The 23,894-nt window shown below is 44.9% G+C and overlaps 1 protein-coding gene across 2 annotated transcripts in view; it reads right to left on the bottom strand.

Annotated features, from left to right (window-relative positions):
• ATG10 (autophagy related 10) overlaps positions 1-23,894 on the bottom strand; it is a 159,918-nt gene that overhangs the window by 42,270 nt on the left and 93,754 nt on the right. For both annotated transcript variants that reach the window (XM_025191714.1, XM_014525630.2), the window contains exon 5: positions 9,431-9,528. In XM_025191714.1, the coding sequence (XP_025047499.1) occupies positions 9,431-9,528 (98 nt within the window). The remainder of the gene's footprint in view (positions 1-9,430; positions 9,529-23,894) is intronic.

Genomic DNA, 23,894 nt, shown 5'->3' with positions numbered 1-23,894 from the left:
CCCCAAGGGATGACGACTAGGTTGAATGGTCATAAACTACTACAAGACCGTTTCAGGCTGGACATAAGGAAGAATTTCTTTACTGTCCGAGCCCCCAAGGTCTGGAACAACCTACCACCGGAGGTGGTTCGAGCGCCTTCATTGAACACCTTCAAGATGAAACTGGATGCTTATCTTGCTGGGATCCTATGAACCCAGCTGACTTCCTGCCCTTTGGGCAGGGGGCTGGACTCGATGATCTTCCGAGGTCCCTTCCAGCCCTAATGTCTATGAAATCTATGAAATCTATGAAGAATGAACACAAAGACAAGGCTTTGGGTCTCTTCCACCTGCAAGAAGGAGTTTTGGGCACGTCCAACAAGACCTGACTCCATCTCTCTTGGTCAGCCTGGCTGGCCACCAAACTGACCTTGAGCAACTTAAAAACTTGGTAACACCTTAACCTTTGCAGGACTATCTAACTTCTTTGTGTGTGTGCGCTTGTCTCTTTTGAATGAATGAATGAATGAATGAGTATGCATTGGAATGAGTGAAGCAAATAAACTTACTGTTCTTTATTCTTTATATGTTGCATGTTTTATGTTTTATGTTCCAATAAATGCGGTGTTGTGCCTTATCCCCTGATAAGATTCCAACTTATTTTTAATTTACACTGTACACCCTGTGCGTACAACATCAGGAGACGGATGGATCCCTTGCGGTCGACATGCTGGCAGACATGTGCGACCAGAGGGTTAACGGGGAGCATGTGCACTGGCAGCACAAAAACCCTCAATCACTGGACACAGGTGCTGGTCAACAGAGTCAGGGAGACAGAAGGGCAGAGTAGAGGGAATGTGGAAGTGGGGGATCCATTTTCCCATGCCAGCACTCCCAGCACCAGCCAGTCTCCTCCATGCCAGCTGCTGCCAATGTGGGCCAAGAGCATGGCTTCAACGCCAGGGTCCAAATGCACCAGACCCCAGCCTCAGGCAGGTAGCGCCAAGGCTTCGGTGGCTACCTATCTCACTGAGGACATGGATCCGCTGGATTGCGACCCCTTGGCCTACTGGGCAAGCCACAGCCAGGTGTGGCAGTATCTGGCAACAGCTGCCTGGCAACACCTGTTCTATCCACCAACCAGTGTTCCAAGCGAGAGGGTGTTCAGCATTGCTGGGGATGTTGTGACACCCCACCGCACCTCCTTAGTTCCTGGTTTGGTGGAGCAGCTGGTGTTCTTGAAGGTGAACCTCCTGCTGCTGGGGTTCCCCATGCTCCACCTGCAGATGGACTGAGTGCCACCCTCCTTACTCCGTCTGCACCAATTTCCGTTCTATTGTTTTTACACCAGTTAGTGTTATTGCCCTGCTCTCAGAGCTGGAGGGGGCACTCACTGCATCACCAACAAGCAGGGGAAGAACATATCCCTGCTGAGCTCCCATGCCAGGATGAACTTGGAGGTATGGGATTGGGGCTATGCGGGGAGGCGGAGGCCCCAGGTCCTGGGCATGACCATTAAAACTGCACCCTGCCAGGGTCAGGGAGGCCTGGTGGGACTGCTGGCGGCATGGCAGTCCTGTCAATGCCAGGACTGAGGATCTCCTGGTGAAAGGCAGGTAGGAAGCACCATAACCTCCAGCTATGACACACATGCACACAGTCCTGGCTGGGGAAAGCCCAGACCTGTCACATCTTTGACAGGCCTGAGGCTTGCTGGTTGCAGTGGAGTTGTGAGACTCCAAGTGAACTCAGCTTAGCTGCCCGGGATGCCAGCTTTTGGGTTGAAAAACCCTTTGTTAGGCTGACTAAGCACCTGCAGTTGATGCGTCTGTGTGCTGTTCCTGGATAGAAGGAATGGTAAAGAAGCCAGAGGCTGGTATACAATGCAGGCAAGAAAGCCAGTCTGTGAAAATGGAGGCATCAGGGGGTGAGGAATAGACTTGGGTGGGGGGGAAGGGGGATGTAGCAGCACAGGTAGAAGTGCAAAGGTACCTGAGGAGTCAGATGTCTGGCAGGTTGTAGTGTCAGAATTCCACTAGATTGAGTCCATGAGTTTCTGTACTTAGGAAGCTGATGAAATACAGCTCAGAGGCCCAGCTGTGAAAAGTGGTTTGTAAATTGTTCTCTCTCAGGATTAGGCCCGAGAGACTGGAGACAGAGTGGGTTTTTTGTGAGGAATGTGCTCCCACAGGTAGTTAGGTATTATTGTCCTTGATAGATTCTGGTGTGCAGTTTGTGAGGATACTGGAGATTGTTGGCAGGTTTTGTGTTTTGAGCTGTAGGAAGTTGGCTTCAGTTCTGGTGATGAGGTTAGGTGCTTGTTTGAATTTACAAACCACTTTTCACAGCTGGGCCTCTGAGCTGTATTTCATCAGCTTCCTAAGTACAGAAACTCATGGACTCAATATAGTAGAATTCTGACACACTACAGTCTGCCAGACATCTGACTCCCCAGGTACCTCTGCACTTTTACCTGCACAGCTACATCCCCCTCCCCCCCCACCCCAGCCTATCCCTCACCCCCCGACGCCTCCACTTCCATTTTCACTGACTGGCTTTTCATCCCCCTGTGCCTTAACATGCACACAGTGTCACCCATGTCACAAGTTTTGCTTGTCAGCAGCTTGAGGTGCAGTTTCCAAGATACCCCTGTACCTATTTCCTTGAAACTTGGCAGGCTTCATGACCTCAGCAGTGGCCACCACCCCTGCACGTTTCATCCAAATCAGCCAGAAAATAACAAATTTATAGGTATTTCATTGATTCCTCATTATACTATATGGCCGAACCTCCAAATCCGTGCTGAACCTTCCAAAGCCAATTCAGAAGAATTGATTTGGAACAGTGATCCAAATCTCCAAATTGAATAGCTGGCCTCCAAAACAGCCGAATCCGGATCTGAATCAAATACTTCCCTATTCATATAGGCCTACTCCATATTCAGAGTACACTCTTGCGGGAAGAATCAGATTGATGACTTAAATCATTATTTGTGGTTTTACATGTCCTTTGAAGAAATAAGAGGGAAACAGTTCTTTCTATACATGGAAAATATTAAATATTGGGCTAATGAAGAAAAACCAATCTGGCTTCTTTCTAACACTTTGGAGCCTGTCCTATATACCTGAGACATGTTTGTGCTACTTGCACAAAGAATAAGGGCCAAATCAATAGAATTTTCTCATTTTGTTTTATTGTATGCTGTTTCATTTTACCTTTTCTTGTATATCATTATACATCATGTTCTGCTTTAATTTTATGTAAACCAGTAGAACAGAAAACCTTATTGTACATTTTTAGTAAAAATATGATTTATATGAATGCTTTTTACTTTTTTTAAATTTTTTTATTATTTAATTTATTGTGCTATTTTGGCAAAAGCTGTAAATAAACTACTACTACTACTGCATGGCAAATAAAAATGGGATTAATAGTTATCCCCATTGTACCTCAAAGTAGGCACAAAACTGACTTAATTCATTTTTAAAAGTGATAGTGTAAGAAAAAAAACAAAACGAAGGGCAAAAAGATATTTCTCTGTGATGGAATTAAGACTGGAAGGTCAGGGATTCCAACAGATGATGTTCTAAAGTTATGTAGGATGCTAATGCACTAGGATACAGGCCTGGTATTCTGCTGCGATTTAAAGTGAGAGAGAGAATTCAGCTGAAAGCAAATGAAGTGGAGCTTGGTTTGCTTGCAGCTCAAAACAGGTTGCAACAGAGATTAGGAAAGAGAGCTTCCTGTAAAAAGCACATTTCTAGTAACCATTACCCTAAAAAGAATATAGGGATATTTGTTTGAAATACAAGATCTGGAAGGGAAATAACAGACATAAAATACCTGTGAAAACACTCAACAATAAACAATTTAGAATATAGTCATGAGATATCTGCACCTCCACTTGTGACTCCTTTGTAAAAGAAGCCAAACTAGAGCTGGCAACAGTTCTGAAAAAGCAACAGTAATCCATAAATACTACTTAATTTTCTTGTCATTGCAAAATTAAGCTACTTCCAACTCACACGGATATTACCAGGTGTGCTAAATTGATGTCATTATGAGCCATCAGGAAATACCCACAGAGACCTGTAGCAACATTTAGTTTTGTTAAACAGCTGTGTGTTATAATTGATTTGTATTATTTAAAACAGCTAAAGCAAGTTACCGGAGGATGTAGAAAAGGGATGACTGAAGACTCAAGGGAGATTTAGTTCAGAAGAAAGTCAACCATTGGAACTTCCCTTGAACATTTCAAGACTATTACCAGAGGAAGTACAATTAAATCATTCTTGTTTATCAATTATCATTATTAAACCATGCAATTTATCAAGCTATTTCATTTATGAAAAGGTAACTAGTTGACTTCTGCCTATCATAATAAAAACAGACTAGTCTTTAAAAATGTATGAAAATAATTCCTAAGAAAGTGAATGGATCACCCTGCAGTGATCCTCCAGTCCTAGGGGTTTCCCGCATTCCCATGGCAGGGGGGTAGCCCCTGCAGGAAACCTCCAGCCGCAGGGGTTTCCCCACACCCCCAGGGCAAGGAGACTGCTGCAGCAGGGATCCTCTGGCCCTGGGGGTGTGTGGAGCACCCCTGCAGCTGGGAGCCCCTCACATGGGGAACATAGGGCTCCCGGTCACAGAAGCCCGTTTCTCCTACCAGCTGGTAGCAATAGCCAAAAGCAGCCTTGGCTTGAACTCAAACAGCACTATGGATCAGCTGTTTGCTCAAATGCTGTTCATGAGTTTGAACCATTTGTAAGATTTTATACAGTAAAAGCTGTGTTAACCGGCATTTTACTAACCAGAATACTCTATTAACTGGAATTTCCAATATCCCCCAATACAAATCCTCACTTTAGCAACCAGAATTTTTGCCGAGTTTATCCAGCATGCGCACGTACATAAAGTATTTGCGCTACGAGTATGGCACTGTCTTCCACATAACTCTCAGATAACTGGGATTTTTAGATAACTGGCACCCCCCCTTACCCCATTCATGCCAGATAAAGCTTTTAGTGTGTGTGTGTGTGTGTGTGTGTGTGTGTGTGTGTGTGTGTGTGTGTGTGTGTGTGTTCCTACAAATAGCTCTTTGAGAAAATTATCCAGGTGCATATCTGCAAGGGACCAGCAGGGGAGATTAAGCTTAGGGGCAACCAACATGGGTTCATTAGAGGCAGGTCCTGTCAGACAAACCTGCTTGCCTTCTATGACCAGATCACAAAATCCTTGGATGCAGGTGTCACAGTGGACATAGTCTTTCTGGACTTTAGGAAGGCCTTCGACACTGTCTCTCACCCCATTCTCATTAAAAAATTAGGCGACGGTGGCGAGTTGCTAATTGGCTGGAGGGCCGCACCCAGAGAGTGGTGGTGGACGGGTCATTTTCGACCTGGAGGGATGTGGGCAGTGGGGTTCCCCAGGGCTCGGTCCTTGGGCTCGCACTGTTCAACCTCTTTATCAGCGACTTGGACAAGGGGGTGAAAAGCACCTTGTTCAAATTCGCGGATGACACTAAGACGTGGGGAGAAGTGGGCACACTTAGAGGAGAAGGACAGGCTGCAATCAGATCTCGACAAGTTACAGGGGTGGACGGATGAGAACAGGATGGGTTTCAATAGTGACAAGTGCAAGGTATTGCACCTGGGGAGGAAGAACCAGCAGCATACCTACAGGCTGGGGGACTCCCTTCTCGTCAGCACAGAGGCAGAAAAGGATCTTGGACTCATTATTGACTCCAAGATGAATATGGGCCGACGATGTGGGGACACGGTCAGGAAGGCTAACCGCACCTTGTCATGCATCCATAGATGTATCACGAGCAGGTTCAAGGAGGTGATCCTCCCCCTCTATGCGACATTGGTCAGGCTGCAGTTGGAGTACTGCGTCTGGTTCTGGGCGCTGCACTTCAGGAGGGATGTGGCCAGCATCAAGAGGGTCCAGAGGCAGCAAGGCAGGCCGTACGAGGTGAGGCTACAGGACCTGAACCTGCTCAGCCTCCACAAGAGAAGGCTGAGAGGGGATCTGGTGGCCGTTTACAAAGTGACCAAGGGGGACCAGCAGGCAATGGGTGAGTCCCTGGGAGAAACAAGGAATAATGGCCATAAGTTGACTGAGAATAGATTCAGGCTAGATATCAGGAGGCACTACTTCACAGTCAGGACAGCTAGGTTCTGGAACCAACTTCCAAGGGAAGTGGTGCTCGCTTGTACCCTGGGGTTCTTCAAAAGGAGGCTAGATACACCTAGCCGGGGTCATTAGATCCCAGCATACTTTCCTGCCCATGGCAGGGGTTCGGACTTGATGATCTGCTCAGGTCCCTTCCGACCCTACCAACTACTACTACTACTATGAAACTGCTATGTTCATCTCACCATCATGAATAAAATTTGAGCAAAAAGCTAATCTATAGCACTGTCTGAATTCAAGCCAAGGATTTTAGATAGATAGATATAAAATCTTACAAGTGGTTCAAAACCATAAACAAAATTTGAGCAAAAAGCTGATCCACAATGCTGTTTCTGATAACAAAAATAGAGCAATATGCCTACTGCATATGCATATTGCCCTATTTTGGTTATCACAGGATCTAGGAACTTTCTCCAATCCCTGCCCATTTGTATGGAGAGACTAAGTCTGAGACTCACTAAGAGATCTCTGTGACCAGTTAAGCTTATTCCACATGGTCAAAATTAGCCCAAGTAACCAGAAGAGGAACAGAAAAAGGTGCATTTCAACTCAAATCACTGATCCAACTCAAAATCACTGATCCAACTGTAGTCCTAGCCTGTTTTGGTCTGAGACTGGTAGGCAATTACTTAGAGTATATTTATTACATTCTGTAACGCCTTTGGGAATAGTCTTATTTTTTATTGCTGTTTTATGTTTGGTCTGGCAAACATCTCTCAGTTTACAAGGGGAAATGTGTTTGTTACACCAGTGGTTGCTGGCACTTACAATTCATGATAGTGCTGGCACCACTAACTGAACTAAGTCCTTACCTCCTGGCTGAGCCAGCTCCAAAAATGTACTTCCTCCCCCACACTTTTCACTTTCCCTTTGCCTCTTTATTGCTCAGTGTTCACATAGACTGAAGAGCCATATGTAACCGAACCTTCATCACTCAGCTTCTTTCTGGTTTAATCTAACAAACACACTACGGATTTTTAAAAATCACCTCCTTTCTCAGGCTGTTACTCATGGGAAGGAGTATGCATGGGAGCGGGGTATTAGCAGCATCAATACCTTATTCTCCCAGCTAAACTACAGTTAAGAACTTTAGAGCATATTTGCTACTGCTGTAAAGAAGTGAAACTTCACTAAAGGCAATGGAATTCTGTAGTCCTAAACCAGTGGTGAACTTGGACCTTAGGGAGAAGAGACTGCACAGAAAATTGATGAAGTATACATTTTTTGAAAGAAGATAATTCCATTGATTAATTCTGATATAAATGGGCTTAGCCACTATACCCCTATTTACCAGCAATCCCTAGATTACACCAATGTCTGCATTCTCTTATGCCATCAGTCTGAGAGATGCAATCTATTTTATTCATGGAGGACTGGTTACCTCATTCTGCAAACCTCCCCATTTAATGGGATGTCACCTCAGTGCTATGTTCAATTAATATTTTGCTGCTACAACTGTCTTAGAAAGTGTTTTTTTCCTAAGTTCACATTTTCCAGATGTCCTGCGTGGTTTCTGGAGGGAGGCCACAGAAATTGTAGCTTCAGTGCACAGCACACTTTCTCAGCCACAAAGCTTGTTATCACAAGGCTCTGTACATGTGTAGAAGGCTCTGTACATGTGTAGCTTGTATCCAACTTCCAGTTATGAAGCTTAAGAACAGTTTTTATTTCACTGCTCCTGAACAGGTAAAAATCATCTTTATATAACTGGGTGTGACTCATTTTTTTAGTTTCCATACCCTAATTTTACACATTGTCCATGCCATCTGTCAGTGACTGACACTTGCTTTATTCTCATAAACATTGGTATTGAAAACTATTTTTATAGATGCATATAGTCCTCTGCAAAGAAAGAACCACATGGGGCTTTCTACAAACGTTTGATTGTGGCTTTAAACCATAGTTCACTGTAAAGAAAGTCTAGAGGTGCAGCACCCCAAAGTAGACTACTACTCTGGAGTGCACACTGAGAAGTCTTCTGTTACACATTTTTACAGGTTGTCCCAGGCATTCTACCCACGAGACAGGGCAGCTCTTTTGGAAAGCACAGAGACTCTGGCTTGCTCCATCCTTATCCCAGAGGGGTCTCTAAAATGTCAAAAGCGGTGCAAGTCCCCAGTCCCTGTGCAGCGGCAATGCAAGGATCACAACAGATCCTGACTTCTTCAGTTGGGCATAAAGTGAAGACAGGACTAACTGCACCTTTCTCTCTTCCTATGTAGAAGTAGTTACTATATAGACATACATTTACAATCTGAACTATGATTCCCTCTTGTGGAGAAGGCTGGTTATTTGCTACCACAATTTATTGGTAAATTAATTTACGCTTCACCTGTGATTATATAGTGACAGAGGGATTCTGGGAATGCCTAGGAAGAGCCCAGAAGTGCACAACAAATAACAAACAGTGGGTGTCAGGTGGGCTCTCAAGGAGCTATTTTAATAAACACAACAACAACGGTTTGCAAACATGAATGCTGCTCATGTTTTCATTAATGTCTACTGTTTATGATCCTGTTACCTGCAATTCAATATTGTTATCTGTTATTCATATGGTGACAGTCTCCGCTGACATCAGGGCCTTATTCTGCAAGGGGTGTTAGTCTCTCTCTGCCCTGAAGAGCTAACATTAAGTTGAGAGACCAGACGAAGGAGGAGAGAACAGAAAAGGGACATTATTACCCTCCTTAGACATGGACAAATCACAAAACGCTATCCCAGGTTGCAAAAGGGGCCTGCAAAATAACCAGAAACTGAACCTAGGTTGCCTGAGTTGGCCTCAGAGCCTTAACAACAAGGCCCATCCTATCCATGCACAAACTAGATCATTTTCCAGACGTAATAGTTAAATTATTGTGAGCAAATCATAATTTTATTTGAATGATCCTAGGGACTGTAAAGCCATTTTAAATATAGGTGGTTTGATTATCTCTGGCAAAAGATAGTAAAACAGTTACAAGTACCCAGCTGCTTTTTCTTTTAAGTAACTGAGTTCATTATCTGATGATTTTAAACACATTAGTCAGCAATAACAGAGTATTTGATTGACAAGGCAATTTTCTCCCTTCCAATTTTAAAGATTATTACAATTGTATTTAAAATTGAAAGTTACACTTCAGGCTTCTAAATAATTTAATTAGTTACCAATCTGTGAATAATTCCACAATACACAAATTTTATTTTAATAGGTATGTCTAATGCAGCCTATTCTCATGGTAAATGGATTCCATACCGCAAAAGAGTAGTAGCATCTAACCTGTTGTGTAATGGTGTCCCAGGGACCCTCCAGTAAACGAGCCTGGTAGCACTCATGAACACCTTCCCATATTTCATCCAGAGTTAAAGGTCTTCCATCTGTAAAAATCCACATATTTGGGTTTTGTGTTAAATATATAAAATGCAGCTTGTAAACCTGAAAAATAACGATCATTTGGAAGTGAAGACAGAACAACATAAAAAATATAACTGATCAAAATTCTGTGCCAGTAACCCCCAAATAGAATAGCTCAAATATTGACATGTATGTACACGTAAAATTGTCTTAAACTCTACTGCTCAGCCTCTCTTTCTGTAAAAGGGAAATAACTTTCTTTCTAGCTGTAGGAATGCTGCAATGCTAAATGAATTTTGTAAAGCTAAAGCTTCTTAAAAAAAAAAAATCGGTATCCAAGTGCAAATTATGGCCATGTACAGACATTCAGTTTCCACCGAGAGAATAGCTATTATCCTGGTGGAAACCCAAAGTGTGCAGTCATTCTAGCTTTTTCTTTCAGAGCAAAAATGGCTACTCCAAGAGAAAAAAACATGGAAACAACCAGAGTTAAATCACTTTCAGGAGAGTTTTTTTCTGGGAGACTGAATGTCTGCATGCTTTCCCCTAGCTTAACTCCTCACAGAGCCTAGGATGAGTGGAGGCAAGGGAAAGACTCCCATGCCCTCCTAAGATCAGGGTCACCAGTCTGGAGAAGGCTGTGAGGAAGCTACTCCTCGCAACCTATAGACCAGGAGGGGAGGCGAGAAGCAGCCGTCAACTGTTCCCCATCTGCTTCTCACTCTGAAATTCCAGTGCAGATTGAGGCAGGGGCATTTTTCCATGCCAGCAAGGCTCCTGAGCCTTCCCATTGGCACAGCAGTCTGCCTCACCCCACTGTGCTCCAGGTCAGCTGGGCAGTTTGGGTGGCAAGGGGAAGCTGGCAGGGCTGAGAGCCAGGCATACAGAGACTTTGCCAAGCTGGACTTCCCGGCCCTCTGGTTTTTAAATCACAGCCTCCACAGGGGGAGGCAAAGGGAAGTCAGCACAGCCAAGAGCCAGATAATAAGCCAGCTTCTAAGCATGCTGGCTTTTCAATCCCTGCTGCCATCACTCCACTGAGAGGTGGGAAACAGGGAAAGCAGGCAGGAAGTAGCACTGGGTCAGACTGGAGCAGCATGGGGTGAAGCAGGCTGTCAATTAATGGGCTCCCTGAAGGGCAAAGGTGCGGGAGTTTGCCTGTGAAACTCTCCAGCCATTGGGCTAAAGCAGGGGTGGCCAAAATATGGTCCACACGGCTGGCCAGGCAATTCCATCCGGCCCACAGGGCCCCTCTTTAAGTCCTCTGTAAACCCCGCCCCTCTGCAAGCCAGTGCCTCCATGCAGGAGGAGGGGCTCTGGTTCCTAAGCAAATCCATCCCTCCCCGCGCCAGCCTGGCTTGACTCTTCTTCCTCCCCCCACCAGCTCCGAGCCACGGGGCGCTAGAGACAAAAAGCCTCTGTCTGGCACAGGCATTTGTTGGCCACCCCGTTGGCTGATCCCAGCCTCCCTGCCTGCGAGCTTGGGAATTCAGGCCAGGGCCAGGGACACCCTCTGGGGGAAAGAAGGCAGGAGCACAGGGAGCTGTGTGCTGTGGGGCCAGGCAGGCTTGGTCCTGCACGCTGCAGGAGCACAAGAGCTGCACACTATGGGGCTAGGTGGTGCTGGCCCCACACGCTGCCACCAAATGTGGCCAGGGACTGGGGTGGGAGCATGAGGAGCTGCGTGCTATGGGGCTACTCATTGGTGCCACAGGCAGCTCCAGGAACCCATATACTCTGGGTACTCTGAGGACGCCCCTGTACACACAAACACACACCTGCACTGTCTTACACACCCCCACCCCACCATACCCCCAACACACACCCACAGCCCCCCCACCCCCCCACCATGCCCACACACACACACTGACACCCTCCCACACACCCCACCATGCCCCCAAACACACCTAAACCATCCCACAGCTCCCACACACACTCCCACCCTCGACCATACCCACAAATACCCTTCCCCACACCTCCACCCCAACCACATACCCCACACCCCTCCACACCCCCAGCCTCCCCCACACACCCTCCACATTCACCCCTTTTATTCCCCCCCTACACACAATATACAAGAGTATTTTGAGCTATTATGCAATCACCTCTAAATATACTACACAAACACACATAAATCAGGACAATTTAAAAAAACATAAAATTAAAATAAGTTATAGTAGATGTTTGATTGTTTTAGTATATGATTTGGTTTTCTTCCAGTTTCAAGATGGCACCCCCACCTCCCAAAAAGAGTACTTCCAAGGCAAGGCAATGGATGGCCAGTGGCAAAAGTCAGGGGTCAGGGGTGGGACTTCTGGTCCCAAGATGGTGACCAGGGGGGCATGCCACATGTCAAGGGGCAGGGCTACCCTTACAGCCCTCAACAGCTCACCAAAACTCATTAAGCAGCCCTCCAACTGAAATAATTACCTGCCCCTGGGCTAGAGAATCTTCTGTACAGTCCAGCTCCTAGACTATTTTTTTATTAGAAGAAATTTCTTCAGAGAGAAATGAATGCCTATACATAGTCTATTTTTTCCATCATCAGTTATTTCACAAAAACACACATAATATTGTAAAAGAATGGAAAAAACTCTGAGGAAAAATTCTGAAGACAAAAGCTTTGTGCCCTTTAACATCCTTGAAGACATCTGTCTACAGAATTTTCTTCTTTGTAAGTTGTGTTAACATACTATTTTCTAGAATTATACCATGAGTTGAGTGTCAACCACTCTGAAAATAAGCATGTTAATTTGGCCTTGATATTTGTTTTTGACAAACAGCAATAGAATATTTTGATACATATTCAATAAGTAGTTTCCATCTTGGCATTTATCAGGTGTCAGAAGACCATTATCCTGTGATAAATAGTTTTATTCCAATGACATTTTCATGTCTGTAAAATGAACAAGATTTATTCATCCAATTAACATTTGAATGTCATGTTTAGATACACATTAAAAAACAGCTGCCTACAGTCCATGTTTTATCTTATTTTTTGCACAAATTTATAAAACAGCACCAAGTTCTGGCTGTCTATAAGCACCACATACCAGTAGCATCAAAATGTGTGGCAAATGAAGCATTTGAGGAACTAAAGGAGTACTAAATAATTGTATTTTACCTTCCTCAAAAAGAAAACATGGCTTGGCAGACCTTCATGCCCTCTCTATTGGGGTGACAGATTTTTAGATTGTGGCAAAAGTGGAACGAAAGGTTAACAACAATTAATTTAAGATACATAATTTAGAAACAAGTCTTAGAAGTATTATTTTATGCTCTCAAGTCCTCTTCCCTGTGTAAATAATACTATGCTACAAGGATACTTAAACTTGTCCGTACTTTTCAGACAAAATGGGAGATCTAAATGAAAATTCTACAAAAAATCTTTTCTTATTAAAGATTTCATTGTATACTTTATAAGAGAATCTTTGTTCTGATAATGAAATTGTGATAAAAAAAACCGCTGAATGGATTACTCTGATTCTAATTTAGCACGTGATGTCAGATTTTTTTTGCCCAGATTATCCCAATAACAAAAAAACAGAATTTCTGGTATAGCAAACTCACTGAAATCTTAGAGTGCAAACTATATTTTGTAGAGGAGGGTTAGGGAATTTTTTGTTTTGGTTTTTGTTTTTAAAGGATTATTGGTTATATTTTCCCATTATTCTACATAACTGAAAGATTCTCCTCCTTTAGAAACTAAAGAGAAATGTTCTACTTCAGAGAATTTCATAAGGAATTGCTGTTTTTCAAATCCCCTGTTGCTGGATTGATGCTGGAGCCTACACTTGGCAGACTGGGCCACTGCCTTCATTTTTTCTACCACTAATAGTACTGTTCTCTATCTTCTCACAATACAGAAGTCCAGTATCTTCCCTGAAGCTTGAATTGTATTTGGGAACAATTAAAACTGGTGACCATTTTGACAGGAGCTGTACAAACTAAAGGTGCTCTGAGGGCATCAGTCCCATTGAGAATACTAGGTAATGGTAGATATTTTGAAAGAAGGTAGATCTTCATAAAATTCTCTGCAACAGAACATTTTTCTTTTAGCCTATGCTAAAAAAGAAACTTCCAGTGATGATGGATGATGCACAAAGTGATCACTAATTCTAAATACTTGTATCAACATTTTACCCACTGAACAAATTTATTCAACAGGAAAGACAGCATGCCGGTCTAAGAAGACTAAAGACTGTGTGCATTTGCAAGGGAAGAGAGACAGGAGAGAAAAACTGTCTCTGAGAATGGGGTGTTGGAGGAGATGGAAGGCTGCCAGAGGAATTGGCAAGGGATATGAAAGCAAGGGAATGTAGGATGGTCCAAAAAACAGAAGGAATTTGGGGGCTGCATGTGCACAAAAAACTTGAGGGAGGAATGTACAAAAATGGGTAAGAGAAGGAGATTACTGAAATATGGAAAAGCAGTTACAGCAATACCATGAAAAATATGACTAACCTTACAAATGCATTTCATTTATTTTTGAAGTATAAGAACTAAAGTATCTTAACCATGAATATATGACTTTTACATGGTATCACTACAGGGCAAAGTGAAGGTTGTTTGGGAACTCAAACTATGCGCTCCTGTAACTTAAAATATTTGGATTTAACTTTAATTCTGGATGTTCTGTGCTGTCCAGTAACAATTACTCCAATCCCTGTAACATTTATTATGTTCAAATGTAACTCCATTTTAAGGTAATTTTAATCTTGGTATTAATAAAAATGGCATAGCTACTCCTAGATTTTGTTTTCCTGCAAACTCCTACCTAAATTACCAGTCTTGGTTGCTAGAAGATAAGATGAAGGGCGAAGTCTCAGTGGTATACTGAATGCCCCAGAAAATTCACCTCAATTGATCTATCAGCCAGAAGGAACAGTTAAGAATGTAACTTATAGGATGGCCAACTATGTCACTGAAGAATGGATTCCTTCCTATCTTCTTTCACGGAATGATGGTCTGAAAGCCTGGCATTCTTCCCTCATAAATGTACAGAAATAGATAACTGATGGAAGGATTGCTCTGGTAGAAAACATTTTGGGAAGAAAAGGGAGAGATTATGATCTTTATAGGTCTTTCCTCCTTTTTCAATGTCAGAGGCAATGTTGACAGGTAGCAGAAATCTATTCCAAATACACATTTGGTTGGTGGAGTATTTTGTATTGGGAAATTGTGTGAACTTGGTCAGTTGTTCAGGGTTTTGTGTAGCAAGCAAACAGAGTGATTTTATATGCCTTAACTAAATGATAAGCACCCAGTGGGCACATCTACACATGCATTAATGCACCACTGTTACTGTGTATTAAGTTTAGTACCTCTAATATGAGACACTAATTAAATGCACAGCAAACAACATTTTCATGACACTTAATGCGCAGTAGACTCATTTTACTGTGCATTTGTGTATTAGCACGGCTTTTGCCACAACATGCTAATGTGCAGTAGAATTAGTTTATTGTGCATTAAGTCTCCTGTAAACACGCCCAGTTTTGCATAAAATGTATGTCTATCTGTGAACACTCCAAATTCCCTGGTCCTTGGGGCTGCCAACACATGAATTTAGTAGCCTTGCTGCACATTCCTGAAGCCCAAAATTTCAACTGTTCAGCCAGCCTGAATGACGGATCTATAACTGTTGTTGCTCGTAACAAGTAGCTATTGTGGCACCAACTGAACAATGTAGTCTTTTGTATCTTTGCTTCTCCTAACAGAGCTGAGCAGGGACAGCACAGCCAGAAAGAAGCCTGCAAGAAGAAAGGTCAAGAGCCCATTACCAGCCCCCAGGGTTGCCCAAAAATGACTGGCTCAGCACCCAAACATCTACCTCTGCTAAAAATGTCAAATTTTATGTACATCTGCGTCCAGAGCAGGGTACATTGACCATAAGTGAAAGCTTATGATTATATATAAATGATTTATAAATCAGCTTTGACATCTATAAATAATCAACAGAGACTGAAATAGATGCCATACTTTAATATTTTTGTTCCATGCCATGCCAAATTTAGGGCTAAATCCTATTTCACCTTTATGTACCTAAGGTGACTTGCCTACTTATGTACCTAAGGCACTTACATAGTCAAATAGCTGTAGTTTGAGGCACTTCTGCACAATCTGGATTCTATACGCATAGTTATGCATTTCCCTATTGAACACACTCAGTAAGCTGCACTATGACTATGTAGGTAGCCATGTGGAAAAAAACTGCTTGGGTATACCTACAACATTAGGTAAGTCCCAAAACTTCAGCCTAAAATCTTTGGGGTTTGAACATTTGCCAAGGAGCAGGGAAGCAACTGCAAAGAAGCAACTGCATCTTTCACTTTCTAGAAAATCATAGAATCATAGAAAATTAGGGTTGGAAGGGACCTCAGGAGGTCATCTAGTCCAGGCCCCTGCTCAAAGGAGGACCACGCCAACTAGATCATTCCAGCCAGGGCTTTTTCAAGCTGGGCCCTAAAAACCTCCAAGAATGGAGATTCCACCACCTCTCTAGGTAACTTGTTCCAGTGCTTCAATACCCTCCCAGTGAGAGTTTTTTCCCCAATATCCAACCTAAACATCCCTAGCTGCAACTTGAGATCACTGCTCCTTGTTCTGTCATCACTGAAAACAAACTGACTCTATCTTCTTTAGAACCACCATTCAGGTAGCTGAAGGCTGCTATCAAATCCCCTCTCAGTCTTCTCTTCCAGTCCAATCAACCCAGTTCCCTTAGTCTCCCCTTGTAAGTCATGTGCCCCCGCCCCCAAACCATTTTTGTGTCTCTCTGCTGTACTCTCTCCAACTTGTCCCCATCCTTCCTATAGTGGGGGACCCAAAACTGGACACTACTCCAGATGTGGCCTCACCAGTGCAGAATGGAGTGGAATAATTACTTCCCTCGATCTGCTGGCAACACTCCTACTAATGCAGCCCAGTATGTTGTTAGCCTTTTTGACAACAAGGGCACACTGCTGACTCATATCTGGCTTACCCCAGGCCCTTTTCTGCAGAGCTGCTGCTTAGCCAGTCAACCCCCAGGCTGTAGCAGTGCATGGGATTCTTCTGACATACGCGCAGGACTTTGCACTTCTCCTTGTTGAACCTCATGAGATTTCTTTTGGCCCAATCCTCCAATTTGTCTAGGTCACTCTGAATCCTCACAGCATATGTACTTCATACTGGAACTCTGTACCCTCCAGCATATCTACTTCTCCCCCCAGCTTGGTATCATCTGCAAACTTGCTGAGGGTGCACTTTTTGTGCTTAAGCTCACCAAAGAGTTCTCCGATAAGCCAAGCAGATCACTTGCTGCATTTGCTATTCTTCCTGCACATAGGGATGGTTGCTCTTGCACCCTCAGTAAGGTTTCTTTAAAATACAACCAGCTCTCCTGACTCCTTTCCCCCACAGACTGGCTTCCCAGGGGATCCTGTCCATCAGTTCCCTGAGGGAGTCAACGTCTGCTTTTCTGAAGTCCACGGTCCATACTCTGCTGTTCTCCTTTCTTCCTTTTGCCAGGATCCTGAACTCAATAATCTCGTGGTCAATGCTGCCCAACGTGCCATCCACTTCTACATCCCCCACTAATTCTTCCCTGTTTGTGAGCAGTAGGTCAAGAAGAACATGGCCCCTAGTTGGTCTCCCCAACACCTGCACCAGGAAGTTGTCTCTAACAGTCTCCAAAAAACTTCCTGGATTGCCTGTTCAATGCTGTATTGCCCTCCCAGCAGATGTCAGGGTGACTGAAGTCCCCCATGAAAACCAAGGCCTGTGATCTGGAAACTTTCACTAGTTGTCTGAAGAAAGCCTCATCTACCTCATCTTCCTAGTCAGGCAGTTCGTAGCACACACCCACCATCATCCTTGTTGCTCTCCCCTCTAACCTTAACCCAAAGATTTTCAACAGACCTATCTCCAATTTCATACTGGAGCTCTGAACAATCATACAGCTTTTTTACATACAACGCAATCCCTCCTCTTATCCCCTGCCTGTCCTTCCTGAACAGTTTGTAGCCATTCATGACAGTGCTCCAGTCAAGCAAGATATCCCACCAAGTCTCTGTTATTCCAATCAGATCATGGTTCCTTGACTGTGTGAGGACTTCCAATTCCTCCTGCTTGTCTCCCAGGCTCCATGCATTCATCTACAAACACCAGAGGTGACTAGACGATTGTCCTACTTTTTCAGGAAGAATGAGGCTTCCCCTGTTTCCCCCTCCTGCTTCTGCTTCTTCCAGGTCCCCCACTTACCTCAGGGTTTTGTTTTCCATCCCCCAGCGAACCTAGTTTAAAGCCCTCCTCACCAGGTTAGCAAACCTGTCTTCAAAGATACTCTTCCCTTTCTTCATCAAGTGGATCCTGTCTCTTCTTAGCAATCATTCTTGGAACAACATTTGATGGTCAAAGAAGCCAAATCCCTGCTGGCAGCATCACCTGTGCAGCCATGCATTGATCTGCAGGATGCATCTGCTCCTGCCAAGGTCTTTCCCCTTGACCCGAAGAATTGAGAAGAACACTACCTGTGCCCCTGAACCTTTCACCCTTGCACCCAGAGCCCTGTAGTTACCCTTGATCTGCTCAGAGTCACCCCTGGCAGTATTATTGGTGGCCACATGGATGGGGTAGTAGTCGGAGAGTCAGTTGAGTCTCAGTAATCCTTCCATGACATCTCAGATCCGGGCTCCAGGCACGCAGCAGACCTCCCAGGACAATAGGTCAGGCCATCAGATGGATCCCTCCATCCCCCACAGAAGTGAGTCTCCAACCACCACCACCCATCGCTTCCTCTTCGTGGCAGTGGTCTCCATCTTCCCCACCTTGGAGATTCCTGTCCTGGCCTCTTCCACCAATGGAATGCACTCCTCCTCTGTTGCTAGCGCTCCATATCTGTTCCACAGGCAAACGGCTGCACGTGAGGATCACAACTTCTTCTTGCTGCCAGAAGATACAAGCTTCAGGCATTGATGTGGATTGCTAAAGTCCGCAAACAACACTAAACTACGGGGAAAGGCAGTCACACTGGAGGATAGGCAGGGGATACACGCCGACCTGGACATGCTCACAAGGTGGGCGGACCAAAACCTGATGGCATTCAACATAGAGAAGTGCTCCACCTTGGGAGGAAAAACCAACATTATACTTATAGGCTCAGCAGTGCTAGCACTATGACTGAAAAAGACTTGGAGGTCCTGACTGACCACAAAACGAATATGAGCCACCAACGCAATGCCGTAACTGGCAAAGCAAACCAAACCCTGCCATGCATCCACTGATGCATTTCAAGCAAAACCAGAGACATCACCCTCTCGCTTTACTCAGTCTTAGTGAAGCCGCAGCTACGTCCAGTTCTGGGCCCCCCATTTCAAACAGGACATGGCCAAGCTCAGGAGAGTCCACAAGAGAGCCACTCGCATGATCAAAGGCCAAGAGAGCAAGCCTTATGAGGAGAGGCTAAGGGACATGGGACTCTTCAGCCTGGAGAAGAGGAGGTTCAGGGGGGACTTCGTGGAAGTCTATACGTATATAAGGGTGGTGCCCCAGGATCTGGGAAAAGAGCTATTCACATAAGGAAAAACTTCTTTACAATCCAAGTGTCCTGGAACAGACTCCCCCCAGAAGTGGTGCAAGCACCTACTCTGGACTCTTTCAAAAAACATTTGGATGATTATCTTGCTGGGATCATTTGACCCCGGCAGACTTCCTGCCTAAGGCAGGGGGGCTGGACTCAATCTCACAAGGTCCCTTCCAGCCCCTAATGTCTATGAATCTATGACTCTATAAGGTTCCACCTTCCTGGGAGTCCATGCCCTTTTCCTTTTCTAGCACCTCCTCTGGCAGCCCTTCCTCCAAAGTCCTAGATGTTTCTTCCAGTATGGAATCAATGAAGTCCTCAAGGCAGAGGATGCTTCGGAGCCTTGCTAACTCCTCCTGTAGCTCTCTTGCCTTCTCCCTGAAGGCTACTGCCTCACAGCTGGAGGCAGAGAAAGAGCTGAAAGTGGCAGTGGCTCTGGTACTGTGACATCCTCCAGTCATGCCTCTGGGTCTTCTAATCTCTGCTGCCGCTCACTTTGTGCCTCTCTTTCCAAAGCGGACCTTCCCTAGCAAACTCCTCCATAGCTCACCTGTTTGCTGTTCCTTGATCTGAAGGGTTCCCTTTTCCCTGCAACTTCTTTCCTCTCAACAAGCTTACAGCAACAGGATGTGAGGGAGTTTCCAAGCAAACCCCTCCCTCACTCTGGACTCTAGTTAAACATGTGGCTTACGTCTTGGTCTTGCTGTTGAGTTTTAGCTGCTAAAATAAAACTATGTAGTCAGTCCTAATTACACATATATATGGGTGAGGGTAAAAAAAAGTTTTTGGTTTTGGTTAAAGTGGTCTAACAACCAGGTCATAGGCTTGGCATAGCTCAAGTACTCTGCAGCCCTACTCTTGAAGCCAGACAACTGAACAGCTAGAAGGAAAAATAATGTAGGACATGGAAGAGAAAAGCAAAACGAAGTAGGGCATCTCAGACCCTGTCCTAGAAGAGAGGGACCCAGCCCTGGTCCCTGCCTTCAGTGGGAAAGAAACTGTCCAATAAAGTATAGAAAAGCTACTGAGGTGACTACAAACAGAACTCAGGGTCCCTTTCTTCCAAGGCAGAACATATTTCACTGTGTCATCCTCCCTCTGTTTCAGTTAAATAGGATTTATTTTCTACTGTGCTTTGTCAAAATTTAGGTGTCATTAAAACCAAATGCCAGGCTACAGCTCATCAACTCAACGTTTTGAGAGACTCATAATTTTTTGCTTAGAGCTCAGGATACACAAGAGTAACTGCTAAACAAGCACTAACTAATATATTCAGAGTCTCCAATATTCTGAATGTTGAAAAAAAAGAACCCTGACATTCACAGAAACAGTAAAAAGTGCCTTGGCAAATGCTTGACCAGAAAACAGGCATTTTTTAGCATAGTGTGAAAGAAGAATGAGGAAAGAAGTGGGAGCCACAGATTCCTGAATAGTGTTCCAGTCTTTGCCACTAACTTACAGTATCTGGTCTCTGACAAATCAATTCATTTGCCTCTGTATATGCTTTTCCACATCTCAGATTCTGTCATGTGCCCCATGCTATTCAGAATCATCAGCATCTAGAAAGTATGACAGCCTTCTCATGGTACCAAGACTAAACAGAGGTTGTGCAGTCCCAAATGCTTCAATTCCTTCCTTTCTAGAGAACAGTTGCAGGTATGAAAACCTTAGCTCTAATACTAGAGAACCTAACAGTTTTTGCAAGTTTCATATTGTTTTCTTGAAGTTTAATAGAGGGCTTTAATAACTTATTGGACTTCCAATTATAATTCTGTTTGTTATTTTGCCTCTCAAAACCAAAGGAGGCAGACTATCTTCTTGGAGCTAATATACATGCTGCATAAGGGAAGTTCAGTGTGCCTCATCTATACATGGAACCCTAACCAGCACCAAGCTTGCCTTACAATACGGATCTTTAAAAACAGAGATTCAGTTCTGCCCCCAAGTTAAAAGCAGGTTCTACTATTATTTTAGATCCAATGATTCCCAAGATTAAAAAGCCACCACTGATGAAGCGAGTCCTACTACCACTGATGAGTGGAACTGAAGACAGAACCACCCTGGCTAAAGGGCTGGTTGATTTCAGAACTGCATCAATGCTCAAACCTTCACTAGCACTCAAAAAGGCTGCTGCCAGTCTGGGACTCAGACTGTGCACTTGGGAGCTGCTTTAATCCTGACAAAATTAGTCTCATTATCCTCAAGACAAGAGCAGGTCAGTCCAAGGACTGTCTCACTGCCAAAGGCCTTTCCTTTCCTTTTTTGTGTCCTTGTGACAAGGTATTTAGGAAAATTCACAATTTATGGGAATCTGATGTGGCTGCATTGGGAGTGCTTCTGCTATAGCCTCAAACTTGCAACCTCTGGGCTGGAGCCATGCACCTTAGCAGCTTGCACCATCCCAGCCCCCCTCATAAAAGGCCTATTTCAGAACAAGTGGCATGAATGTGGGACTGGGCTCTTTCAGTGTTGGAGAGTCCTACATTTCTCTGCTGGGCCACTAAGCAACCTTTGCAAAGCCAGCAAGCCAAGGCACTTAAGGGAGCCCACCTCTGCCCCAACCCTGGAACAACCTGTAGGCAAGGCAAGGGCCCCCAAGGGGACACTTCCATGCCTGTGCACGAATGCCAGGAGCTTGGGGAATAAACAGGAGGAATTTGTCCTCCTGCTTAACACAAATAATTATGATGTCATAGGGATAACGGAGACCTGGTGGGACTCCACCCATAACTGGGCCACAGGTATAGATGGCTATACCCTGTACAGGAGAGATCGAGTGGACAAAAGGGGCAGGGTTGTAGCTCTCTATGTCAAGGAGAGCTACGCATCCCTGAAAGCCAACATTGGCGCCCAGGGTGGATGACTGGAGACCTTCTGGGTTAAAATCCATGAGGAACATGGCACAGGGGACACAATGGTGGGAGTCTACTACAGACTTCCTACCCAGAATCAAGAGCTTGAGCAGGAGTTCGCCAGGGAATTGGCTGAGGCCGCACGCTCCCAGTCCAGGGTTGTCATGGGAGACTTCAACTACTCAGACATCTCGTGGGAAGAGCACTCGGCCAAATTCGAATGGTCACAAAGCTTCCTCATGTGCGTGGATGAGCTCTATCTATACAAGAAGTCTATGGGCCAACAAGATGTAAAACGCTGCTTGACCTGGTACTGGCAACCAGGGACGACCTAATCAGCAACCTAACAATCGAAGGGAAGCTGGGTGACAGCGACCATGAGCTGATCACCTTCACCATCCGCTGTAAAGCTGGCAAGTCAGTCAGCAATACGGAAGTCCTCAACTTCAGGAAAGCTGACTTTGACAAGCTCAGGAGGCTTGTCAGTGAGGCCCTAAGGGACCACAACCCCAAGGGGAGGGGAGTTCAGGAAGACTGGTTGTTCCTCAAGGGAGCAATCCTAGATGCACAAGCTAAGTCAATTTCGTCTCAGAGGAAAGGCAGCAAAAGGGCACAGCAGTCCCCTTGGCTCAGCAAGGAACTAGCGGACCTCCTGCATATAAAAAGAAAGACCTACAAAGGATGGAGGACGGGATCCACCTCCAAGAAGAAATATTCTGCACTGATCCAGACCTGCAGGGAGTGAACCAGGATAGCCAAGGCTGCGATGGAACTCCAAATGGCTACAAGTATCAAGGATAATAAAAAGTCCTTTTTTAGATATGTGGGGAGCCAGAGGAAAAGCAAGGGCAACTTTGGACCCCTGCTAAACCAGATGGGACAACTGACAACCAATGCCCAGGAGAAAGCCAACTTACTAAATGGGTACTTTGTGTCGGTCTTTCACCAGTCCCATGGGATGCCCCTGCCCATTACAGGACAGGGAGGCCTGGGTGAGGGAGATTCCTTGCCCTCCATCAATGATGATCTCGTGAAGGAATACCTTGAGAGGCTGGACACCTTCAAGTCAATCAGCCCTGACAAGCTACACCCCAGGGTACTCAAGGAGCTGGCTAGCATCGTAACTCAGCCCCTGGCACAGATCTTTGAGAGTTCCTAGTGCTCTGGTGAAGTGCCTGAAGATTGGAAGAAGGCCAATGTGATGCCTATCTTCAAGAAAGGGAGGAAAGTGGATCCGGCAAACTACAGGTCCATCAGCCTGACAGCTATCCCGGGGAAAGTCTTAGAAAACTTTATCAAAGACCCCATTCTTAATAGACTGGCCGATGGCAACATACCGAGGGATAGCCAGCATGAGTTTGTTGCAGGTAGGTCTTGCTTGACCAGTCTTATTTCCTTTTATGACCAGGTGACCTATCAACTGGACAAGGGAGAGGAGATTGATGTCATATATCTTGAGTTTAAAAAAGCCTTCAATCTGGTATCCCATGATCACCTCTTGGCAAAACTGGCCAACTGCAGCCTCGGGTCCACCACAATCTGCTGGCTGGGAAATTGACTCCGTGGTCTGACCCAGAGGGTGGTAGTTGATGGAAGTCAATCGTCATGGTGCACTGTGACAAGTGGGGTCCCTCAAGGCTCTGTCCTTGGACCTATATTGTTCAACATCTTCATTAATGATGTGGACATTGGAGTCAGAAGTGGACTGGCCAAGTTTGCCCATGATACCAAACTTTGGGGTAAAGCATCCACACCTGAGGACAGGAGGGTGATCCAGACTGACCTTGACAGGCTCAGCAAATGGGTGGATGAGAACCTGATGGTGTTTAACACCAAAAAATGTAAGGCTCTCCACCTTGGGAAGAAAAACCTGCAGCATGTTTATAGGCTTGGCAGTGGTGGGCTGGCTAGCACTACACATGAAAGGGACTTGGGGGTCATGACTGACCACAAGATGAACATAAGTCTTCAA

The sequence above is a fragment of the Alligator sinensis genome, unplaced genomic scaffold (assembly GCF_000455745.1).
Source record: "Alligator sinensis unplaced genomic scaffold, ASM45574v1 scaffold1066_1, whole genome shotgun sequence".
Lineage (NCBI taxonomy): Eukaryota > Metazoa > Chordata > Crocodylia > Alligatoridae > Alligator > Alligator sinensis.
This window is presented reverse-complemented; position numbering and strand designations above follow the sequence as displayed.